This window comes from Mus caroli, chromosome 1 (assembly GCF_900094665.2).
Source record: "Mus caroli chromosome 1, CAROLI_EIJ_v1.1, whole genome shotgun sequence".
NCBI classification, from domain to species: domain Eukaryota; kingdom Metazoa; phylum Chordata; class Mammalia; order Rodentia; family Muridae; genus Mus; species Mus caroli.
Window position 1 is genome coordinate 64,998,952 of NC_034570.1, and position 20,625 is coordinate 65,019,576.

A 20,625-nucleotide genomic window follows, 5' to 3' on the forward strand; every position below is an offset into this window, starting at 1 on the left:
GGGAGGGAGGGAGGGAGGGAGGGAGAGAGGGAGGGAGGAAAGAAGGAAGGAAGGAAGGAAGGAAGGAAGGAAGGAAGGAAGGAAGGAAGGAAGAGAGAGAGAGGAGGGAGGGGAAGGAGAGAAGGAGGAAGGAAGAGCGGCACAAAGACAGATAGATGAATTGATTGGTTTTCAGTAGCTTAATGTCATTCTAGAGCCAGACCGCCTAGGTCAGATATCACCACTCATTACTGTAAAATCTTACTTGTTTCTTGACTTCTATGTGATCAGCTTTCTCAATTATGAAATGAATAATCCAGTCACCGTGCCCCTGAGGGCTTGTCTCCAAAGTATGAGATCAATGACTATTTATTATTATTTTCTATTAGCCAGCTTTGGTTGTTCAATATTATAAATAAATGTGAGACCAAAACCAAGGACAACAAAAACAACAACATAAAAATACCTAAACCCAAACTGCCATCGAGGAGTTATGTTTTTTACTGTCAGGTGGTGAGGGTGGGGGTTGAACGAGCCATTCCATCTATACTAGTCTCAGACGCTCTGGTTTGCTCCCCAGAACACCACTTTCAATAGTATAATTGTGTTTTATAGTCCATGAATTATGAGTTGAAGTCCTGAACACATTTTTCTTTGAGTCTTATTTAGGAAGATCTAGAAAGGATTGTTTGAGATACTTAATATAGGCTCCAAAACTCCAAAACAAAGAACAAGCACAGATAACCAGTTTCCACATAACTGTGTACACATAATTGATTTTTGGCAAACAGGAATCTCTCTGGAATCTGGAGATCTCGTGTATAACAGGAACAGGTTCCTTTTTGGTCCTGATAGCAAACCAATCAGCTACTTTTTTTGACAAGGTGTATATTGTCTAAGAGGCCAGCAAACACATGTTCAGTGTTTGAACTCTCCTGTAATTTTTTTCTCTACCTTCAGACAGGATTTATAACTACAGTGTAAGAGCTACATATTACACTGGTTTCTCATCTCGTCTCTGATCCTGTTTCTTTCAGAACCCTCCAGATTAGGCCTAGAGCCACTGCTCACTCTTTCTTGTTTCTTGTCAGCTCTATGGGATACTGAGACCTCTGCATCATTTCCTGCGTGAGTCTCTAACTCCTATCAGGTGGCACCAGTTAGTTTACGACCGTTCATTCCTAAACCTTTACATTTGTCTCCTGAAAGTTTCACAAGAGAATGTTAGGTAACTGGGTGGAAAATCCTCAAAAATAAGAAATTGGAGAAAATGTGTTGAAGGGCTCCAGTAAACTCCAAACACTATCATTGATAACTCACAGCATCTTAAAGGAGAATATTTCGAGTTCCACTGTCCTGCTTATAAGCTGACTGTTCTATTACTATAGTCTGTCACAGAATATACATTCTATTGTTTGTATTATACAAAATATATTATAATAAATGTAATTACATTATATATACATTTAACATGTATGTATTATGTGTATCATAAATATATAATATACAAGTCATTAAATACACAATAAATTTGTCACAAAGAGCTAATGCATACACAGTGCAGAAAATGAAAGTATACTGTTTTAAATTCTTTTTAACAACCTTATATCAACCTTATGGGAAAGGCCTTCAGAAAACAAAAGTGTGCTGTTTGGGTGTAATGAATTGCTTATTCTAACACCAAGAGTTTAAAATGTTTCACACTAACTGAATTGATATTTTCTGGATTTTCCTACTATGCATGATTAAAGTAGATGCCACACGGTTCTCATCCTATTTCTTGTGACGAGGTGACTGAAAAATCACTCTATTTAAAAGTCAGTAGTGTGTTACTGTTACTCTTCAAAAAATAACTCAGCATTGCATTCTGGTGCACTGCCAATGGTCATAATCATTTGATGTTGGTTTTGTAAAGTTGTTTTATATGGATCTTTTTAGGAGGCTGCTGCTTTGAGACATCTGACTAGTCGCGTACTCCTAAACTAAGAAAAACATTTCCCAAGAGAGATTAACAACAGCAATATACTGACAGCCACACCAGTCAAACGACAGAGGCTCAATGCTCTCTGTCTGATGCTCAGGACTTTCTAAGTCCTTCCTACATCTCTGTATCAGATCCAAAAGAAAACAATGGAGTGAGTTAGGCAGTCTGCCCACTTTATAACCGGGCAGTAACTTCATAGACGTGAAACAGCACTAATTGGGAAATGAAATCCATTGACACGTTTACACAGCTCAGCTCTCAGCAGTGAAGAGCAGAAGTGTTGATTTATTTGTTCAAATATGAATCTGTGTTTTCTACTATGGGAGTAAGGCATGCCAGCGCCTACAGTTGCTGCCTTGTGTTATCGTGCCATGGCAAGGCTTGTGATGTAGATAAATCAGGACGGTTTAGGCTCATTCTCTCCTCTTCATACTCCATGTTTTTCTAGATAACTTTCATATGTACAGAACTGCATGCTACTTTTCTCCCTTGAGATAATGTCTGGTTGTGAAGCCTGGGCTGACATGCAACTCAAAATTCTCCTGTCTCAGACATCCAAGTGCTGGGATTATAAACATGTATCAACGTGTCTAGCTCAGGTTCAATGTTTTTGTTGCTTGAGAATTTCAAACATGTACATACTGTGTTTTTATCACCATCCCACATCTCCAATTTCTCCTCCATCCCCTGTCTGTACCACCTTTTCATCCCAACTTCTTGTGTTCCTCCCCCTGACCCCCAGAGTCCACTTTTTGGTTTGGAGAACTAGGAGGGAAAAAACACACAAACTGTTTATGCAGCTACTGCCACAAGGAAATGCTATTTGAAAAAATTAAGTTTAGAATGGAACACTAACAAGGCGCTAAAAAGGTTTTCAGTAGACTACAAACATTAGAGAAACAGTCATTTACTTACAAGTTGGTTTTGCTGTTGGCGGGAATTTTGTCCGGGTAATAGCCAGAATTATGAAAATAATGACTGGCCATAAGATCAAGACAAGTGTCCAAAGCTGCAAAGTAACAATAGAAAGGTGTTAGAGTGCTGACAGTAAATTAAAGAAAAATATGTATTCTCAAAAAAATCACTACTGAATACAAAAAAACTGTCAAACTATAGCATTCTTACACAGACCAGATATTTGATTACATGCTTATGAACCGAAAACAAATGAGAGAATTTCATAAATGCAGACAACTTCATAAGAATGGTGAATGCAGATCAAGTCTTCAAATGCCCACCTGACGTGCCCTCTTTGGTTACCAATTGTGACTATCCCAAGAGTGATCATCTTAAACCTTAAATCAGATCAGTAACTTCCAGAAAAATATTTAGTATTTTCCACTTGTCTGATGGGTAAGACTCAGTGTCCCAAGTAGGGCATATGAAATACAGGATAATTTCAACCTGGAAGCATATTACAATTTCCAAGTCAGCATTCTATACTCGGCCACAAAGACGAGTGTGTGGTCTTGAGTAACATCCCAATAAATGTGGTCGAACAAAGCAGTGACGCGTTGAATCAGACAGTGGACTGTAGCTCTTTACCACCCCAGTGTAACATCCTGTGTGCTCCCATTGTAGAGCCTAATTTATTGCCATGGTTGCCTGGTTCCCAGAAAAAAAAAACCCAACAGCTCATTTATGCTAAGGACAGTGTTGTATTCATTTCTTAATTCTCAGTACCTCCTATAAAATAGGCTCCCAAGGAATGTATACTGCCCTGAAACTCCTATAGGAGTTTCACTTTCAGGCACAGTCATGGCTGCTTTCCTTTCAAATGCAGATACAGCTGGGGGCCAGGGAGATAGATGAACCTCAGTGGGTAAAGATGCTTGCCGTGCAAAGTTAAGGACCTTAATCCATTCCCGAGACACATGGAAAGGTTCAAGGAGAGTTGATTCCACAAAGTTGTCCTCTGACCTCCACATTCTTGCTGTGTTATATCCACTCCTCATGTACATCACACACTCACACACACACTCACACACACACACACACACGCACACACGCACACACGCACGCACATACACAATAATAATAATGATGGCGATGATAGTAATAGTAAACATTTTAGAAGTTAGAGTTGGGCCTGATGGTGCAGGTCTGTAATCCCAGTTTCTCAGCAGGCTAAGGGAGAAGGAATGCACGTTCAAATCCTGTCTGGGCCACTGAGTGAGTTCAACTTGATCCTGTGCAATTTAGTGAGACTTGTCTCAAACTAGAGAAATAAAAAGAAGACTCATCTAGTTTGTGCAAGGATTGGGCTCAATCCCTAGGACTGAAACCAAACTTTAATTCTGCCTAATATTTTTCAGCCCTATAAATTTGCTCTGTAACAGTGAAAACCACATCTTCACAAAACCATGAACTGCGGTGCTCAAACACAAACCTGGAGCACAAACTTTGCTTGTACTCACTAGAGTTAAATATAGACCTTTCCTCTGGCCTGCTTACACTGTCAGTCTTTTATCATTCCCCACCCACTTTTTAATACACGTCTCAAATTTTCTCCCTGTGGCTCTTCAGTGTATCAAAACAACCCAAAACCAATCTGTTATTGATCCCTCAGTAACTCCCAACTGAAAGGCTCCACTCAAGTCTCTGCCAAGAATCTAAGAGCATGATTCTCCTCACTGGTAGGTAGACTTTGGTCTAAGCATAAGGTTTTTTATTTTTTAAGATTGAAGACTTTCTTTTAGCTCTCTGACATCTGACATGGCTCGGTTTGACAGAAGCTAAGATGTACCCAGACAGGTGGAACCATCTAACGTAAAGTGACACTTCTCAGACAGTGATGTGTACACTGAGTCACCTGGGGAACCTGCAAACATTCAGATGTGGCCTTGGGAGATTTGAAGGGAGTCCTGAGGGTCTACCTGTCTAAGGCTCCCAGGTAGGTGGTATCGATGCTCCACGCTTTGCACAGACAGAAGCTAGCTGTGCAGAAGAACTGTTTATCAACTCTAACAATATCTTTGCTGAAAAATCTCTTTGGGATCATCTGATGGATAAAATTAAGAGCATTTTAAAGCTTACATATGAGGTCACATTACATTTTTATTTTTCTATGGCTTAAAATTAAAATTTCCAAAAATCGCGCATGTAGGCCTCTGACCTTGGTCAGAATCAGAACTCATGGATACTTAAAAATCACCTTTGGATTGTTACAGGTACCCAAATGCTATTTCTATTTATTAGCATGTTAAAATGATGCTACTAAGGAGTACCCACTAGACCTTTTACTTAGAGCTATAATTTTTTTTAAACCCACATCTTCTCACATCATAGTTCTCCTTTAACACTTCAGTAACAACTTTGATATAGCTGACTTTGTTTACAAGTTTACTTATTCAATTTCTTTTTATCTTATGAGTTTTAAAAGAGCACTGTTAGAAGAGCCACAGACTAGCCCAGACTGCCAAACACAGCAAAGGCATCAGTGATGCAAAGGACTCTTTAGCTGTTACAGCTCCGGTCTGTCTTCTGCTTACCAGATGCTAGCAGAACTTGTCCAACGTCATACACAATGAGTAAACAGGTTGTGAGCATGGGTGTGAATCTCAAAATATTCAGGGCAAGACTTTTTAATATAATTACTGTGCTGTTTTGAGGATTAAAAAAAGAAATCATTGCCGAGAGCAGGTTGGAAAGAAATATTATTGTCGCAGACTTATAAACAATATTGTTATTCTTGCCTAGTCTTTGAGTAGTTGACAATTGGAGTCTGTTTTTCAAACATTCTGGATACAAAATACCTATTATACTTTATATGACTCAATTGAAATGTGCACTATAGGGAACTGAATTTTTAAAAATTGAATGATTGTGGATTTAACCATTTGCTACGAGAAACCATAGTTACTCTTTAAAGAGAAAATTCTTTTGGAAAAGAAGGTGTGGAATTCTATTAGTTACTTTTAGACGTATCTATTTGCTTTCTCTGGTAACCTCAAAAGAATCAAAAACTGAGATAAACTCTTCCAGACACTTACCTTCAAATGAGGGACACACTATGGCATGTCTTAAAATTGTCTTTTTGATTAATCTACTTGGATAATTTTTTTCATGAGAGTGCTTTGGCATATTTTGAAATCAATTTTAAATCTATTTTTAAATCCAGACAAAAACATAGTCTAAGTCAGAGAAATTTAAGGCAATTTTGACTCTGTTAAAGCAAAAACAAGCAAACAAACAAACAAACAAAAAAATGATCACAAAACCCATAAAAATATCTGTTATCACAGGCTTTTCCTAGAATTTTAGTTCACAGAAAGTTTGAGGACTTCTCTGTATCATCTCAGAGGGATGATAAATACAAAAATCCTCTGGACTGTGGTCTTGGGAGCATTAAAGTTGACAAATTAATCACAAAAGCAAGAAATAAGGTGTCAGTTTCCATAACAGCAAGGTTGCTTTCAGTTCTATGCTAAATATTATCATAAGCAACCTGAGAACAAAGATGGTGTCAAGGCTCCAATACTGAACCAATGAGCCATGACTTCTCTGTTTGTTTGGCAAAAGGCTAATATATTGATTTTACACTTAGAGCCACAGGTGTTAAGTAACCGTCTGAGGAAAGCCATTCCTGAAGGTTCTGCAGTTCTTGTTGGTATTTTAATTGTCTCAGTCTACTTCTCTAACTCATTTGTATCTCATCACCCTGTGTTCTTGACATTTAAAGGTGTATGCACACTAAGTTACAAATTCCTTGACAGGAAATGATATTTGTGTTCTTCAAATCATTTGAGGTTTCTTTTTATCTGTAATGCCCTGTTCTGTTATTTCTCTCTCCATTCATTCCTGAACAATTTATTTAAAAACATAGGGAGTGAAGAAGCAGTGGCAAATAATTGTTTTAATATGGTAAGACTGATCACATTTCTCCCATTAGGGAAATCCAAATTCTCACTCTCCACCAGAGGAATTAAAAGCATTAAAAAACAAAACAAAACAAAAAAAAAGAAACAAAACAAACAAGCAAACAAAAAAACCCCAGCTAGTATAAGTCAGTAGTGATGGGTCAGAATTATTAATATGGGTATAAAGTTAGGATAGCCAGCCTTGTTTGTCAACTTGGCACACCTGAGAAGAGGGAATCTCAACTGAAGAACTGCCTCCACTAGGTAGGCCTGTGGACATGTCTGTGGGTACATTTCCTTAGTCAAAAACTGATGTAAGAGGACCCACCCACTGTGGGCGGTGCCATTCCTAGGCAAATGACACTGGGAACAAACCAGGAGCAGCATTCCTCCAAGCTTTCTGCTTCATTCTTCTACCCTGAGCTTTTCTCTTGGCTTCACCTACTTGTCAACTTGCAAGCTGAAATGAACCCTCTCCTTCTCACGGCTGATTGTTGACTGTGTGATTTATCACAGAAACAGAAATCAAGCTAAGACACTCCCCATTTCCAAAATATATTTTAAAAGGTCATGATAGCCTACTAACTAATGTCAGCACTATAGCGACAGACATAGGTGGATCTCAGTGAGTTCAAGGCCAACCTAACAAATTGCAGGCTAGCCAGGGTTACATAATGAGATGCTGTCTTAAAAAAAAATAGCAATACAAAATAATAAATATAAATAAGTGTTCCTTATTTCCTGCTTTTATACTTTATGATTCCAAAGTTCTTTTTGCCTCATTTTATATCATTACTCAGTCCTGAAAATATTAATTTGTTCAAGAAATCTTAGCTTCTTCTAGTGGACATCCAAGAGTTACCAGTGATCATTGCTAGTGGGCTATCACTATTTCCAGGCCTGGTAAAGGTTAGAAAATACAAGTGGAAGATAAAGAGAGACCTTTTCATCAATCAATCAATCAATCAATCAGTAATTCAATAGGTAAATATAAGCAGATAGAAGAAATTTAATAGTTCAGAGACTGTCAAATAATGAAAACATACAGAGGACACCAGTAGTAGCCCATGAGAATACAAACTTCAAATTTGATTTGACAGCCAAATTTAAACATTAAAATTCAATATAATAACAAAATATATAGGGGTCACTGAGTCTACAGATATAAACAAATGCATGAGAAAGCAGACATGAATGATCAGTGAAGACTGGAATGCATGTGAATATTTTCCTGCAAGGATAGAGTTGGCATCAAACACTACTGATAAAATGCAATGATAGAGAGCTGCTTTCTTGGGCTTCTTGCTCAAGATAATGGACTTCTGGAAACTGAGGAAATGAATGACCAGTGCCACAAAGCAGCTCCTCCTGAGAGGTCATGAGAACTAGGGTCATGGATGTCAAGGGAAGACTGAGACATGATTTCGGACTGAAGGAGATGATAGAGGGTGAAGAGCCACATGCAGCATCTGATCATTTAGCTTTAAAGGACACAGCACCAAGTACTGGCCAAGCTTGAAAGGAGTATAAGAATATGATGGCGTTTTACAATTATATAGAGAAACAAAGAATCAACAAAACAAACAAAAGCAAAGCACATCAAGATAGATGCATGAACATATCACAATGGAATCCATTATTTTGTGCACTAACTAAAAACAAAAAAATTGTGTCCAGAATTAGAATCTGCAAGTCTACAAATCTGACAGTCTTTTACATTTATATAGAGAAAAGCACACTAAAATATTAGGGTGTGGGGCACTAGCCTCTAACTGTGGTGTGTGCTGTGTGTGTGTGCTGTCCCTAATGACTTTCCTTTTAATTTGAAGTTATTTCAAAAAAAAAAGTCTGGAAATTATTTTAAAGATCTCTATATCTCTTCTTGAAAAGGTCCAGACCCAAAGTGAAAGCACAAGCATAAAGATGAAGCAGTAAGAAAAGAGATAACAAACAGACAAGCTCCGTAGGCAGAAATTCTATCTACCCAGACACAGAGTTGTTTAATTTGGAGGGCGCTTTTTCACTTTGAGATAAACGTGATTGCAACCTGGAAGTCAGTTCATGGGTTGGGCACATGTCCACGTGCAGTTGTTTAATATGGAGGGCGCTTTTTCACTTTGAGATAAACGTGATTGCAACCTGAAAGTCAGTTCATGGGTTGGGCACATGTCCACGTGCTTTGCACAAACAAACAAATGAAGCAGAGGGACAAGCATGACCCAGGAACATGAGCTAATGAGGCTGCTGTTTTAAGAGCAGGTTCATCAGCAGGGCCCACTTGGGTGGCCTCTTGAGATGTGCACAGCTGCAAGCTTTCTCAATGGACTGTCACAGTAACGCAGGCTTCCTTCTGTGAGGCAGTGGTCGGTAATTAGACCATTCATATGAAGTGGAGAGAAAGTGTATGGGATTGTGGGGGAAGAGAGGGATGGGTGAGGTGTTGAATGTTGTCTATATAAGACGGCGTGGATGTGAGGGCAGGACGCACGGGCTTCACATTTCATTGCTTAACACCTGCCAAGCAAGTATTCTACCACTGAGCTCCAGCCTAGCATCACGATTTTTGGTTTTGTGTGTTTTGTATTTAATTAGTTTTAGATCATGTACAAAACAATGGATTTCACTATGACACTTTCACACATGTGTCTTGATGCATCCTGTTCTTAGTCACCCTCAAGTTGGGGAAGTGAGTAGAGATACTAGATGACAGTTCTATTAACTGTGTTCAACAACATCAGCCACACAAACTGGCATCAATCAAATGTAAACTGACCCCAACATTTCCACTGAGAGTTGATCTGTAGAACCCAACAGCTAGAATGAATTATGCAGCCACATTTACATCTGTTAGAACTATTGTTTCAGAATCTTTGAGAAATCTCACAAAACTGATTTTCAAAAACAGGAAAAGAAAAGAAAAGCTATCATTTTGACTTTAGGTCATTCTTAACTCCACGACTTTGTCAGACTTGTTTATTGTAATTCCTGCTAGTCTGTCTGAATCTATTTGTGCTTAACACTGATACAATTTTCCGGTTATTTTACTAGTTCAATTAAGTTTCAATGCCTATTTTAAAACTTCAGGAAATGACTTTAAAATATCACTTACAGATTTTACCCTAGAGCAGATACTGTCTGGAGCAAGGTGGCTAAATTAGACTCACGGAAGGGTTGCATTCATTGCACATAGACCGTTGTCAATGGGGTTTAATGCCTTAAAGAGGATCATGTGATCATTTTCATTATAGCTGTACCATCCTTCCTGTCTTCTTCCTTGTGTATTTCACATAGTCACATTATTGCCTCGCCCTTACAGATACCAGCATCTCTTGCACTACAGTGATTTGAAGTTGGTTATGTAAGAAATGGATAATACTAGGTATCAGGACTCAGTTTAGTTAGGGTGTTTTGCCTAAGTAAAACCAGAATGGCCAGCAGGAACAGTCTGTTCTACTCCACCATAGTCCTAGAGACTCTTAAGGGCTCTTAAAATTGAACATACTATATAGTATTCATCTACATAAAGTTTGTGCATTTTTTAGTACAACAAAATTTGCGGATCACCTATTGTATACCATGGCATAAAAATAAACAAATAAAATGTTCCATCTTTTGACGGGAGGAAACACACACACACATCAAGTGAATGCAATGAACACTGCTATGGTATAGAAAGATAGTGTGTAAAGGGATGATAACTGAAGGAAAGATAATTTGAAAAGTCACAAAGACAAAAAAAAGGAGGCCAGGTAGAAGAAAAGACTTGTACATTAGTTGGAGGGGGAGGAAGAAGGAGAAGTCTTTCAAACAGAGGAACCATTTGACTAACGTTCATAGACAGAAAGGAGGGAAGACTATGCCAGGAGCACACAACTGGCTCATCAAGAGTTAGGGAGAGCATCTCTGCCATGTAGTTATCCAGCTTCATCCTAAATTCTTCTAGTGAAAAGTCCACTGCCCTGAGATTATATTATTAGACAATGAATTTTGTCTGTCATTTTTGCTTATATTGATGTAAAATTCTTACTTCCTTTGCTTACCACTTGCTTATTTTAGTTTGACCTGTCTGAACATGAAAATTCTGCAAGCATCTAAAGAGAGAAAAGATCTTTTCCCTCCCAAGGTATCTGCAAGAGCTCTCTACTAAGTCTCATTTCAAAATGTATTTCTCTGAACTTCAAGATGGTTCAGTGGAGAAACGCCTTGCAGATGTACTTGACAGCCTGATATTGATTCCTGGACCACACATGATGGAAAGAAGGAAATGGCTCTTGAAAGTTGTCCTGTGATGTCACATATGTGCCTTTGTGCACGCACACTCCTACACAAATTAATTAATAACAAACATATATATGTATATATATTTATACATACATGTGTTTGTGTATGTGTGTGTCCCAGAATGAAATATTGTAGTCAAGTTGCAGTTTTATAATTAGTGTCAAAATCTTTTACAGAGAGATGACACCTAACATGTATTGACAGCCTAGAGCATGGGCACTCTGTGACACACTTAGCTTGTGTGTCTCACTTAGCATAGTAAGTTCATTTTCTCTTGCAGATGGGAAAACACAAGAAGACTAAGTAAGCCCTCTCCAGAAGGCACAAAGCCATACCGCTGATGTTTGAACGTAGAATCCTGCTTCACCACCAGTGCAATTAGCCACTAAGTTATATAGATTAAACACTACAGAACAGAACTCTGACTCACTTTGCTCTGAATATTATATTTTTATTAGTTCATCCTTGAGACTAGTAAAAGAGTTTTTATTGTTTCAAGCTAGAGAGCATTGAAAGTCATTTAAAGGTCTTCCTGTAATCTACAACCATAACTTTTTATTACAAACTTGAAAATAAAAGTTGTCCAACCTTTCATAACATAAAATACATTGAATACACTGCCTCTGTCGTCTTTATCCATTTCGTTTTGCATTTCCCTATGAGACAAGAATGACCATTACTGAAAGCAACAGAGGATCCCAAGATTCACATTCAAAATAAGAGCTCAGTATCTTAGATCTGGAATCAACCATAGTTCTACCTCCAAAATAAGGCATTATAGATGACATGGATACCTTAGTCAGTTGGAATTTCTGATAGTTGATGCTGCTATGAATATACATAACTCATCCAAAAACTGGCAATAAGTCAATTTCTGAATTCTATCCTTACAGATTAAAATACCGTCTTGAAGATTGGTAAATGTTCTCTAATATAGAAACAATACTCTGTTGGATTGGCAATGGAAGTTTTTTTTTCTTTAGTTAATTTGTAAAGCTAGCATACAAAGTCCTGGGTTTCATGAAAGAGTTTCCTTACACGGATGTCGTGCTGGATGTAAAGCAGCACGTTATTGCTGGAAGTTAAGGACGCAGCTATTGCTCCAATTCCTAAAGCACCTCCATGCCATTTGCTTTATATTTGCTTGCAAAATTTAACGCATGTGTATCTCCTATCTTTCAGGTGCCATAATTAGCAAATGAAAAAATTTTGAGCAATTAAAAGGAATGAAAGGGCATCACCGGTCCTCCATCTCCGCATGATGAAAAGACCAGAACATTCACTCACACAACAGAGTGGACCGGACCGTACAGGACTTACTTTATATTAAACTAAGGTAGAATTAAATTTGCGAGTAGAACTTAGTCCCAACTGATCCTAATGTAACGTTTATTTTAATGCACAGACCAACCCATGTTAAGGCTTCCTCCTTCTTCCTCTAGTCTCTCTGAAGGGAAGATGGACCAAGAGGGCAGAGAAAGAAGGAGGAAGGGCTAAAACTTGGTTCAAAATGTCATTTTGACAAATGTGGGAATGTCCAAAGAGCTATTTCTGGCCTCACCTGAGCTTAAGTGTGATTCTCTAGCTAAGCACTCAGAATGGATCAACAAGCATTAATTTTTGCTCTTTAGGTCAGAAGTTTGAAATTAGAATCCACTTCTGACGAGACTTGAATCCCTTATTTAGGACCCATCTTCTTAATGGAAGATAACCTCTTCTGTTTAACCCTGTCTTTCAGCCCACAGCTTTTTGCTGTCCTATTTCCTTTCATTAAGTAGCATCTCACTGGGTGAGCCTCCTGATGCTGTGTCTCTCTTCTGGAATCTATCTTCATTTCCCCATTATTTTTAAATTGCAAGTTCAGCAGGGTAACGTCTACGTGATTTTCTCTGCTACCTACCATTTCTGTTGGTATTTAATTCATTTTTCTCCTCCTGTAGAATACATTTTCGAATGTATCACTGAGAAGTATATTGCCAGAAATCTTTTGAATAAATAGAAACTATCTATGCCCTACATGGTAGATATGACCTCTTCTTTGGTGGGCTGAACTCTGAGCAAAGATCAGAGAGAATAAGATAAGTAAAAGGAAGAAACAAAGAAATCATGGCACAGATAACAGATTCATCACTGGGGAAATCTGACTTTGATCCTTGAAGCCATGGTGTGACCTTGGATAAGTCCTGAACTCTCTGGAATTCTGTAAAACTGCCAATTTTGTAACCCTAAATATTTCAAAATTCTCATCTTTGGTTTTCTAAGTAAGAGTAAAATTCATTTCGGATGTAGTTTTAAGAGAGGTTGTCCCTGCAAAGTGTATCCCAGGTGAATACTTAGGTTATATCTTATGTTCTTTCTCGAATCATATAGCTGTCTATAAGTCTTGTGACATTTCCCATCCTACTATATGCATTTGTATTTTCTCCACAGTGCCCAGTCTACCTGAATATGTTTTGTCTTTCCTTTTCTTTCTTTTTTTAAAGATGTATTTATTTATTTATTTTATGAGTAGACTGCCATTCTTTTCAGACACCCCGGAAGAGGGCATCAGAGTCCGTTACAGATGTGGTGAGCCACCATGTGGTTGCTGCGAATTGAACTCAGTCAGGACCTCTGGAAGAGCACTCAGTGTTCTTAACCACCGAGCCATGCCTTCAGACCCTCGTCTTTCCTTTCTTTCTTGTGCCATTGTTTCCATTTTCTTCCTTTATAATTTTTCCTTCCCACCATCTCGCTTTGTGACAAAGCTTCTTTTTAAACTTAGGGACGGTTGACATAGTGGCAATGTTGGTGTTTTCCTTGCCATTCATTAAGGACAATTCATTTCCAGTATCACACACTTTCATTTGAGTTTTCTTAAGTTTAAAAGTCTGTCTTTGAAATACCATTTTCAGAATTAATGTACAGATAAAGATACTGGCATTTTAAAAGCCTAATTAGGGAGGAGAATATTCAGTTGAAATCTTGGCATGTGTTTTGGGGAGCTTGGGATTAAATGATTAAAATTTTAGAAACTGCAAGGAAGCAAACAAACTGAGAACTGATTTTGTCAACAATATACCAGTTTTTGCTTCTTTTTTGTTTTTTGTTTCTGATTTTTGAATATGTAACTTTAAATAAATGTCTGCTTCTCCTCTATTCTCTGTTTGCATGGACTTCCATTCATCATTAATTTGCATAAAATAAGATGTCCATATTACTCAAATCCCTCCACAATTTATACTCATTAGAAAGCAGCTGAGAATCTAGGTCTGTAGTTTCCACATCTTAGGATAGATCTGACAGACCTTGTGCCCATTTTGTAAGTGGAAAAAACAGAGCCCAAGTGGTGATGCTGTATCATCCTGGGAGGAGCCCTGACTCATGCTTGGGATATCCACATCCCCACAACTGCGCTGCCCTGCCGAAGGATATCCAGAATCACCCACGTGGGAAGTATGGGGCATGTCTTTCTCTGTGCCATTTTTACAGTTAACGCACAAACAAACAAAAAAGTCAATGATTTCATCATTTTATGTTTAGCAGACCCATTCGATCATGTGACACTTCGTGACCTAAAGCTCTGCCTATCAGATTCCCTAAGGTAAGCAACCACCTAACTAATTCTTCCTTTTAATACATACATTAGAATGGTGTGGTTTCAGGCTCTGCAAGCCAGTGCAGAGTGAGATAAGGAACCTGGATCAAATGCTGGGTTTTATGATGCAACTGATTTGCATATCTGCATTACCCAACTGAGGCAAGAGTGACTGCTCTAAAGAGAAAGAGGATTGAATAAGGTTTGGGCTTCTCCTAGTTCTCATACGTTCTTCTGAACACCTAGGTCACAGAAACATGTCCGCCCCCCCCCTCCTCCCCAGCTCTCTGAACTCTGTCCTGTGGAGTTCTGAATAGCTTGGCTTTGTAATTTAAAAAAAAAAAAAGCATTAATGTGAGAGCACCAAAGTGATGTGAAAAAACAGCAAAGAGAGTCAGTGGTAGTCTTAAAAACAGTAATACACATGTAATATATATGTACATATAGGTCATATATATATGTCATACACACAACACACACAATCTCATTTCCAGTAAATGATTTTTAGATACTTGAATTCCTTTTGAACGTTTTCCATTCTAGCAACCTTCACCCTACTATCTTTTCATCCAAGTTGTTATCACTTTTCGCTTTCTGGAACATTCCTTCCCATCTCCAATGCGTTCTAATGTTACTTTCATTCATCCCATTAGAAATCCACCTCATTTCTAATGACATTAGGAAAAATTCTGAAAGCACTCGGCTTACACCCAAACTTCCACACCAGTACCAGTTCCTCCAGTAACAAGGTACATCCTTGGCTTTGCTCAGGGACTGTCCCAATTTACTCTTTTAATTTACTCAAATCAAAAGGCTGCTTTGGGGACACGTCTTAACTCGCCCCATTAGCTGAAAGACGGATGGAGACAAGAATTCTAAGTATCTTATTTCTCCTTTGGGAAAAAATGCCTTTAAACTCTTCTCTGTCTAGTTCTCATTAACATCACATTTTAGGATTTATTGCTTCGTATTCCTGCCCCCGCGTGCGCCCCCCCGGAACCCCCCCCCACTCCCACCTTAGACAAATCAAAACAAAGAAACTCCTCACCGGCTGCCTTTTGACACCTAGCCAATTTTTCCACACCAGGATCCGAAGCTGATGAAACTGGGAAGCCATCCTTCAGACACCCTGAAGACAAACAAAATGTTCCTGTCTCTTCCTCCAGTCCTCAAGAGAAGTGGTGTCCCGTCTAATATGCTGTATGCCAGTGCGTTGGGAGCCTTTTCACGGCATAGCTTCGTAGGGCCTGGGGTAAGACGCCCACAGTTCTTCTCTTCCCAATGGATTTGTTTTTCTGGTCAGTAAATCTTTAACTCTTCTCAACCAAAAAGTCTTCAGGAATGAGGAGACAGCTCAGCGCCTTTCAGTGGCTTGTGCTTATTGTAAAATACTGCCTCTTGTGCGAAGTCCACACTCCAGAGAGAATGAGTATCATTCAGATAATGCCCCACTGTAAAACAAACAAAAGGTGAACCCACACCTCCTACTCTCCAGAAATTACCTGCCTATCCACACCTTAGAGAACGTGTCACCTGCACTAGACGCGTCATAGGAATTAGGCGGGACCCTGGAAGGGCCAGTAGGACTTGTCCTACATCCCTTTGCTTTCCTCCCTACACATAGTCCCTGCTGTGGCAGGCGCTGGGCACTGAGGATTTTACAGGTTCCCTAGGACAGAGAGTGACTCCGGGAGTGTTTTAAACATTTTAATCGGATGTTCTAAATCAGATGCAAAGCGGTAACCGCAGCCCTTGGTTAGATGATAGACTATGAAAGCTCCAAACTTTAGCTTAAAAATGTTCTGATTTGGGGAACGTGATTAGGCCAGTTGAGCTCTGTCTCCTATTACAGTTCACTACGTTAATTAAGCATGGTGCCTATGTTTAATGGTCAGCTGAAGGTAACAAAATGAAATGCTGTGGGTAGTTCTGGCTTAAAGGGGACACAAATTGACCCAGAATGTTTCTGCTAATCTCTCTGCCTAGGATATTCTCTGTCCCATCTAGGTCTGTACCTCTCAGAGTTGTCTCCACAGTGACATCTTCTACAAAGGTCTTTTAAATGACCTCATCAGATGTATTTATCCCTCTTTATAGTCCATTACAATTCTTTGCTATTATCTCTCTCCAATAATTTATATTTTTGTCTAATTGTTATTGTGAATGTCTCAATTAGATTAAATATTCTATGCGAACATGAATGGTTCTATATCACACTGCTGTGTGTATGACCAGTGCTTAAGAATCATTACTGAGGGCGTGGTGGCGCAAGCCTTTAATCCCAGCACTCGGGAGGCAGAGGCAGGCGGATTTCTGAGTTCGAGGCCAGCCTGGTCTACAAAGTGAGTGCCAGGACAGCCAGGGCTACACAGAGAAACCCTGTCTCGAAAAACCAAAAAAAAAAAAAAAAAAAAAGAATCATTACTGAATAAAAAAGATAGACCATGTAAGCCAATCAAATTCATCTTTGGTTCTTACTTCTTGACCTGATTGATCGAGACTGTACTTGACAAATCAGTTACAGCATTGTTTGAGTTCTTCTTACAAGTCAGAAGTAAATGTTGGCTCAGTTGCCTGGTCTCCATGCCAACTCTGGGAGCTTGGTGTCAGCCAGCCTGGGGCAGACTGGATCCATGATAGAGCATGCCCATTACCTCAGCTTTGGTTCACCTTACTGTGAAGTCTCCAAACCCAATCCACCAGGCCAAGAGTTCTGAGTATAGAGAATGTGTGCCTTATGAGTTTTTGTTTCTAGACAAGGTTACAAAGTATTCTCTGGATGACAGAAAGCCTCTAAAATAGTGTGCCCCTTCAGTTTGGTGGGGGGAGGTACAGAGATAAGATTGATCTATCAGTTTCTAAAAATGACTACAGGTTCTGTTTTCCTGAAATCTTAAACTGCTGTCACAATTCACAAGTGTGTGATGGTTCACAAACAAACAGAGCTTAATTGGGAAGGCAGAGTAGGGTTGGGATGCTATTCTAAGCATTGAGGGACATTGCTGGCATGGTGCTTTACCAAGTCAGGTAACCTCAGGTCAAAAAGACCTGAATCGCCAAGTGACTGATGCAGGGAGGTGAGAGGCGAGCTGAAGATGTACCATGTGGCTTCCAAGAAGCTATTTGTCTGTTTCACAGTATCATCCCAGAATTGTGCTGTCTGGTGGCCTCTCAGGCTGCCCTTTTGCCTGGAAATCTTAATCTGCCACCCCTGATTGTCCAATGAAGACACATTTCATTACAACTGAGGACTTCCTTGGGAGATGTCCATCTTCAGCATAATTTCCTAGCTATACAGAAGATGCTCAACATGCATTGGATAGCCCTTTGCATGGGAACGAGCATTGTAATTTGTCCAAATATCACACATATTTCCTTGTAGGATGGGCAATCTTCTGCAAAATATAATTTACAGTGATTTAATTAAGTTGAGGTACATTAACAATAAGGATTTCTTTAAATGTGTAAGTTCCTTTTAAGAGGAGATTTTCAAAGATGATTTTTTTTAAAGACTCACATTAAAAAACATAAATCTTGGAAGGTATAGCTTACATAAATTAAGGATGCTATAATTTACACAGACAAAAATTCAAAGTGATTACTAGGACAAACAAAAAGACAGAGGAGGAAGAATGTCCAGGGAGATGAGAGACAGATATCTTACTGGGGAAGTGCAGCATTGTACCCCAGTCCTGATTATAGGTTAAGGTGCTGCTGACAGATAGATTAAGATTTTCCTCAAGGGAAGAAAAGCTGATTGTTATCAAAAATAATGTGTACCCAAATACACGGCTGCTAAAAACACTTTTACTCAAAAGGGGAAAATTGCAGAGCAAACAAACAGAGGCAAAGTTCAAGTAATATAGCATAAGGAAAATGAAAAACATCCTTGCTTACACGGACATGATTATGCCCATCTGTAATTCCAGTGTTCCACTATGAGTTCAAGGCCAGTCTGGGCCCCATGTCAGGTTCCAGGACAGTTAATACTACAGAGTAAGAAGCTGTCTCAAAAACAAAATGCAGACAAACAAAAGCAAACCCTTGTTAACCAGTCAAGCCCTGAAAACATTCCCTTAGGATTCTTCTCAAGAGTTAGTGCCACTCTGGTTTGATCACCTGCCTTGTGTGTCAGCCATACCAGTGCTTAAGGCAGAGGTCAGCAAACGCAAGTTGTCCTCAAGAACAATTTCCATCACAGAACCATTCTATCTACCTCACCTTCAGGAGTATGTGTCTTTATGTGCTTACCTAACCAGCAGTAAAATATGATGAGTTTATCATGGGATATGAAAACTCGGGAGTTCTTCTTTCCCAAGATCTATTGACTGTAAGTTTTAGGAGGAGTCTAGCTAACCCAAAGTTGACTAACCTAACCAGCAGTAAATTATGAGTTTATCATGGGATATGAGAACTCGGGAGTTCTTCTTTCCCAAGATCTATTGACTATAAGTTTTAGGAGGAGTCCAGCTAACCCAAAGTTGACTAATCTAAATCCAGAACTCATTTTGAAAGGCATAGCCATCCTTCTGAGGTTGCTTGTATCCAAAATGCTTCAGGACCACCTCTAACTACAGAACACAGCTTAAATGATGAGGCTACCGAGGCTGCTTGATGGTACAGATTCAGGATCTGCATGGACAATGGACACAGCAGCTCCTGTTAGTCAACCAGTCCTGTAGAAGACTCCACAGCTGAACCAAAATGGAAGCAGTCCAGCCCCACACACAGGGCATTAACATGGCTAGACTACACTTTGTTTTAACAGTATTTATTGAAATTATCTCTTACATGATAATCGTAGCAGTAAAATTACACCGGCAGACTATAAAGCCCCAGTCTGTGTAGCTTGTTACCATATAATAAGAATCTAGCACAGGAGCTGCCCCACCGTAAATGGTTAATTAGCACTAAGTAAATGATGAACAGCAAGCACTTACTAAGCAATTATTGAATCGTCAAAGGATCCTTACCATATTGAAGTTGTCACTAACCTCCTTTTCAAAGAAGAAAGTGGCATTTGGCGATATTAGCAGAGAAACAGCAGGCAGGAAGTCACACTGTATGGCATACTTTTAGTCTTTACTCTGTCTCCAATATCCAAGGCTGTGGACTTGAAGGGACAGGTAATAGATAGATAGATAGATAGATAGATAGATAGATAGATAGATAGATAGATAGATAAGGTTTTTGGTTTTGTTTTTGTTTCTTAAGCAACAGGGGGTTTTCCGGTTCACTGGGAATCTGGAAAACACTTTAGAGATTTATTTTTTTAAAGTACATATAGGGAAAAAAATTATTGCCCAAATGTATTCACAAGAATAACTGAAGAAGACTTGCTTTCTGCTTTCAGGCTTCTTGGTTGAGCACCAAAGCATTTCACAGCCGGCTCTTGCCAGTTCCATGAGAACTGTATCTGCAGCCATCCCCGCTGCCATCTGCCATGGTGTGGTAGAGGACTGCTCACTTTCAAACTCTGTCATCCTCTTTCCTCTGCCCAAAATGAACTTGTGTTCGTTCTTAAGGGGCTGATTCAAGTGTTACTTCCTCTCTGAGGCCTTTTCCAGTCCTTCTGCCCACCACACCCAAGTCCCTGTTGAACTAATTACCCCTTCAGCTGTCCCATAAGTCTTTGTTCATAAAGGTAGCCAATACCACCCTACCTGTATTATACGGTCAGTCCACTTCTACCTACACTCTGGTCTCCTGGGATACAGAGATGATGTCTAAGGGAATACCAAGGATTGAGAATGCGTTCTGTCACCGAGTATGTGAAGAACTGCGGCTGTAATGTATTAAAGAGCTGGTTGGAAAGAGAAGATAAAGATGGAGAGTTGGGGGCCTAGGAGTGAAAAACAGATGGTGACATACTACGGACATAGAATGGGAAGTTCCTAGTGACTCTCCCACAAAGAGAGTAGAGTAGAGTTGATGCTGTGGGAATA

The 20,625-nt window shown here is 39.3% G+C and overlaps 1 protein-coding gene across 1 annotated transcript in view; it reads right to left on the bottom strand.

Moving 5' to 3' along the window:
• The window catches only part of Abca12 (ATP binding cassette subfamily A member 12), a 170,531-nt gene extending 154,570 nt beyond the window's left edge, over positions 1 to 15,961 (bottom strand). The window contains exons 1-2 of the mRNA XM_029475357.1: positions 15,729 to 15,961; positions 2,879 to 2,972 (exon numbers count right to left, since the gene is read on the bottom strand). Coding sequence (XP_029331217.1) covers positions 2,879 to 2,972; positions 15,729 to 15,797 — 163 coding nt within the window. The 5' untranslated portion in view covers positions 15,798 to 15,961. The remainder of the gene's footprint in view (positions 1 to 2,878; positions 2,973 to 15,728) is intronic.
• Between the last annotated feature and the right edge of the window lie 4,664 nt (positions 15,962 to 20,625).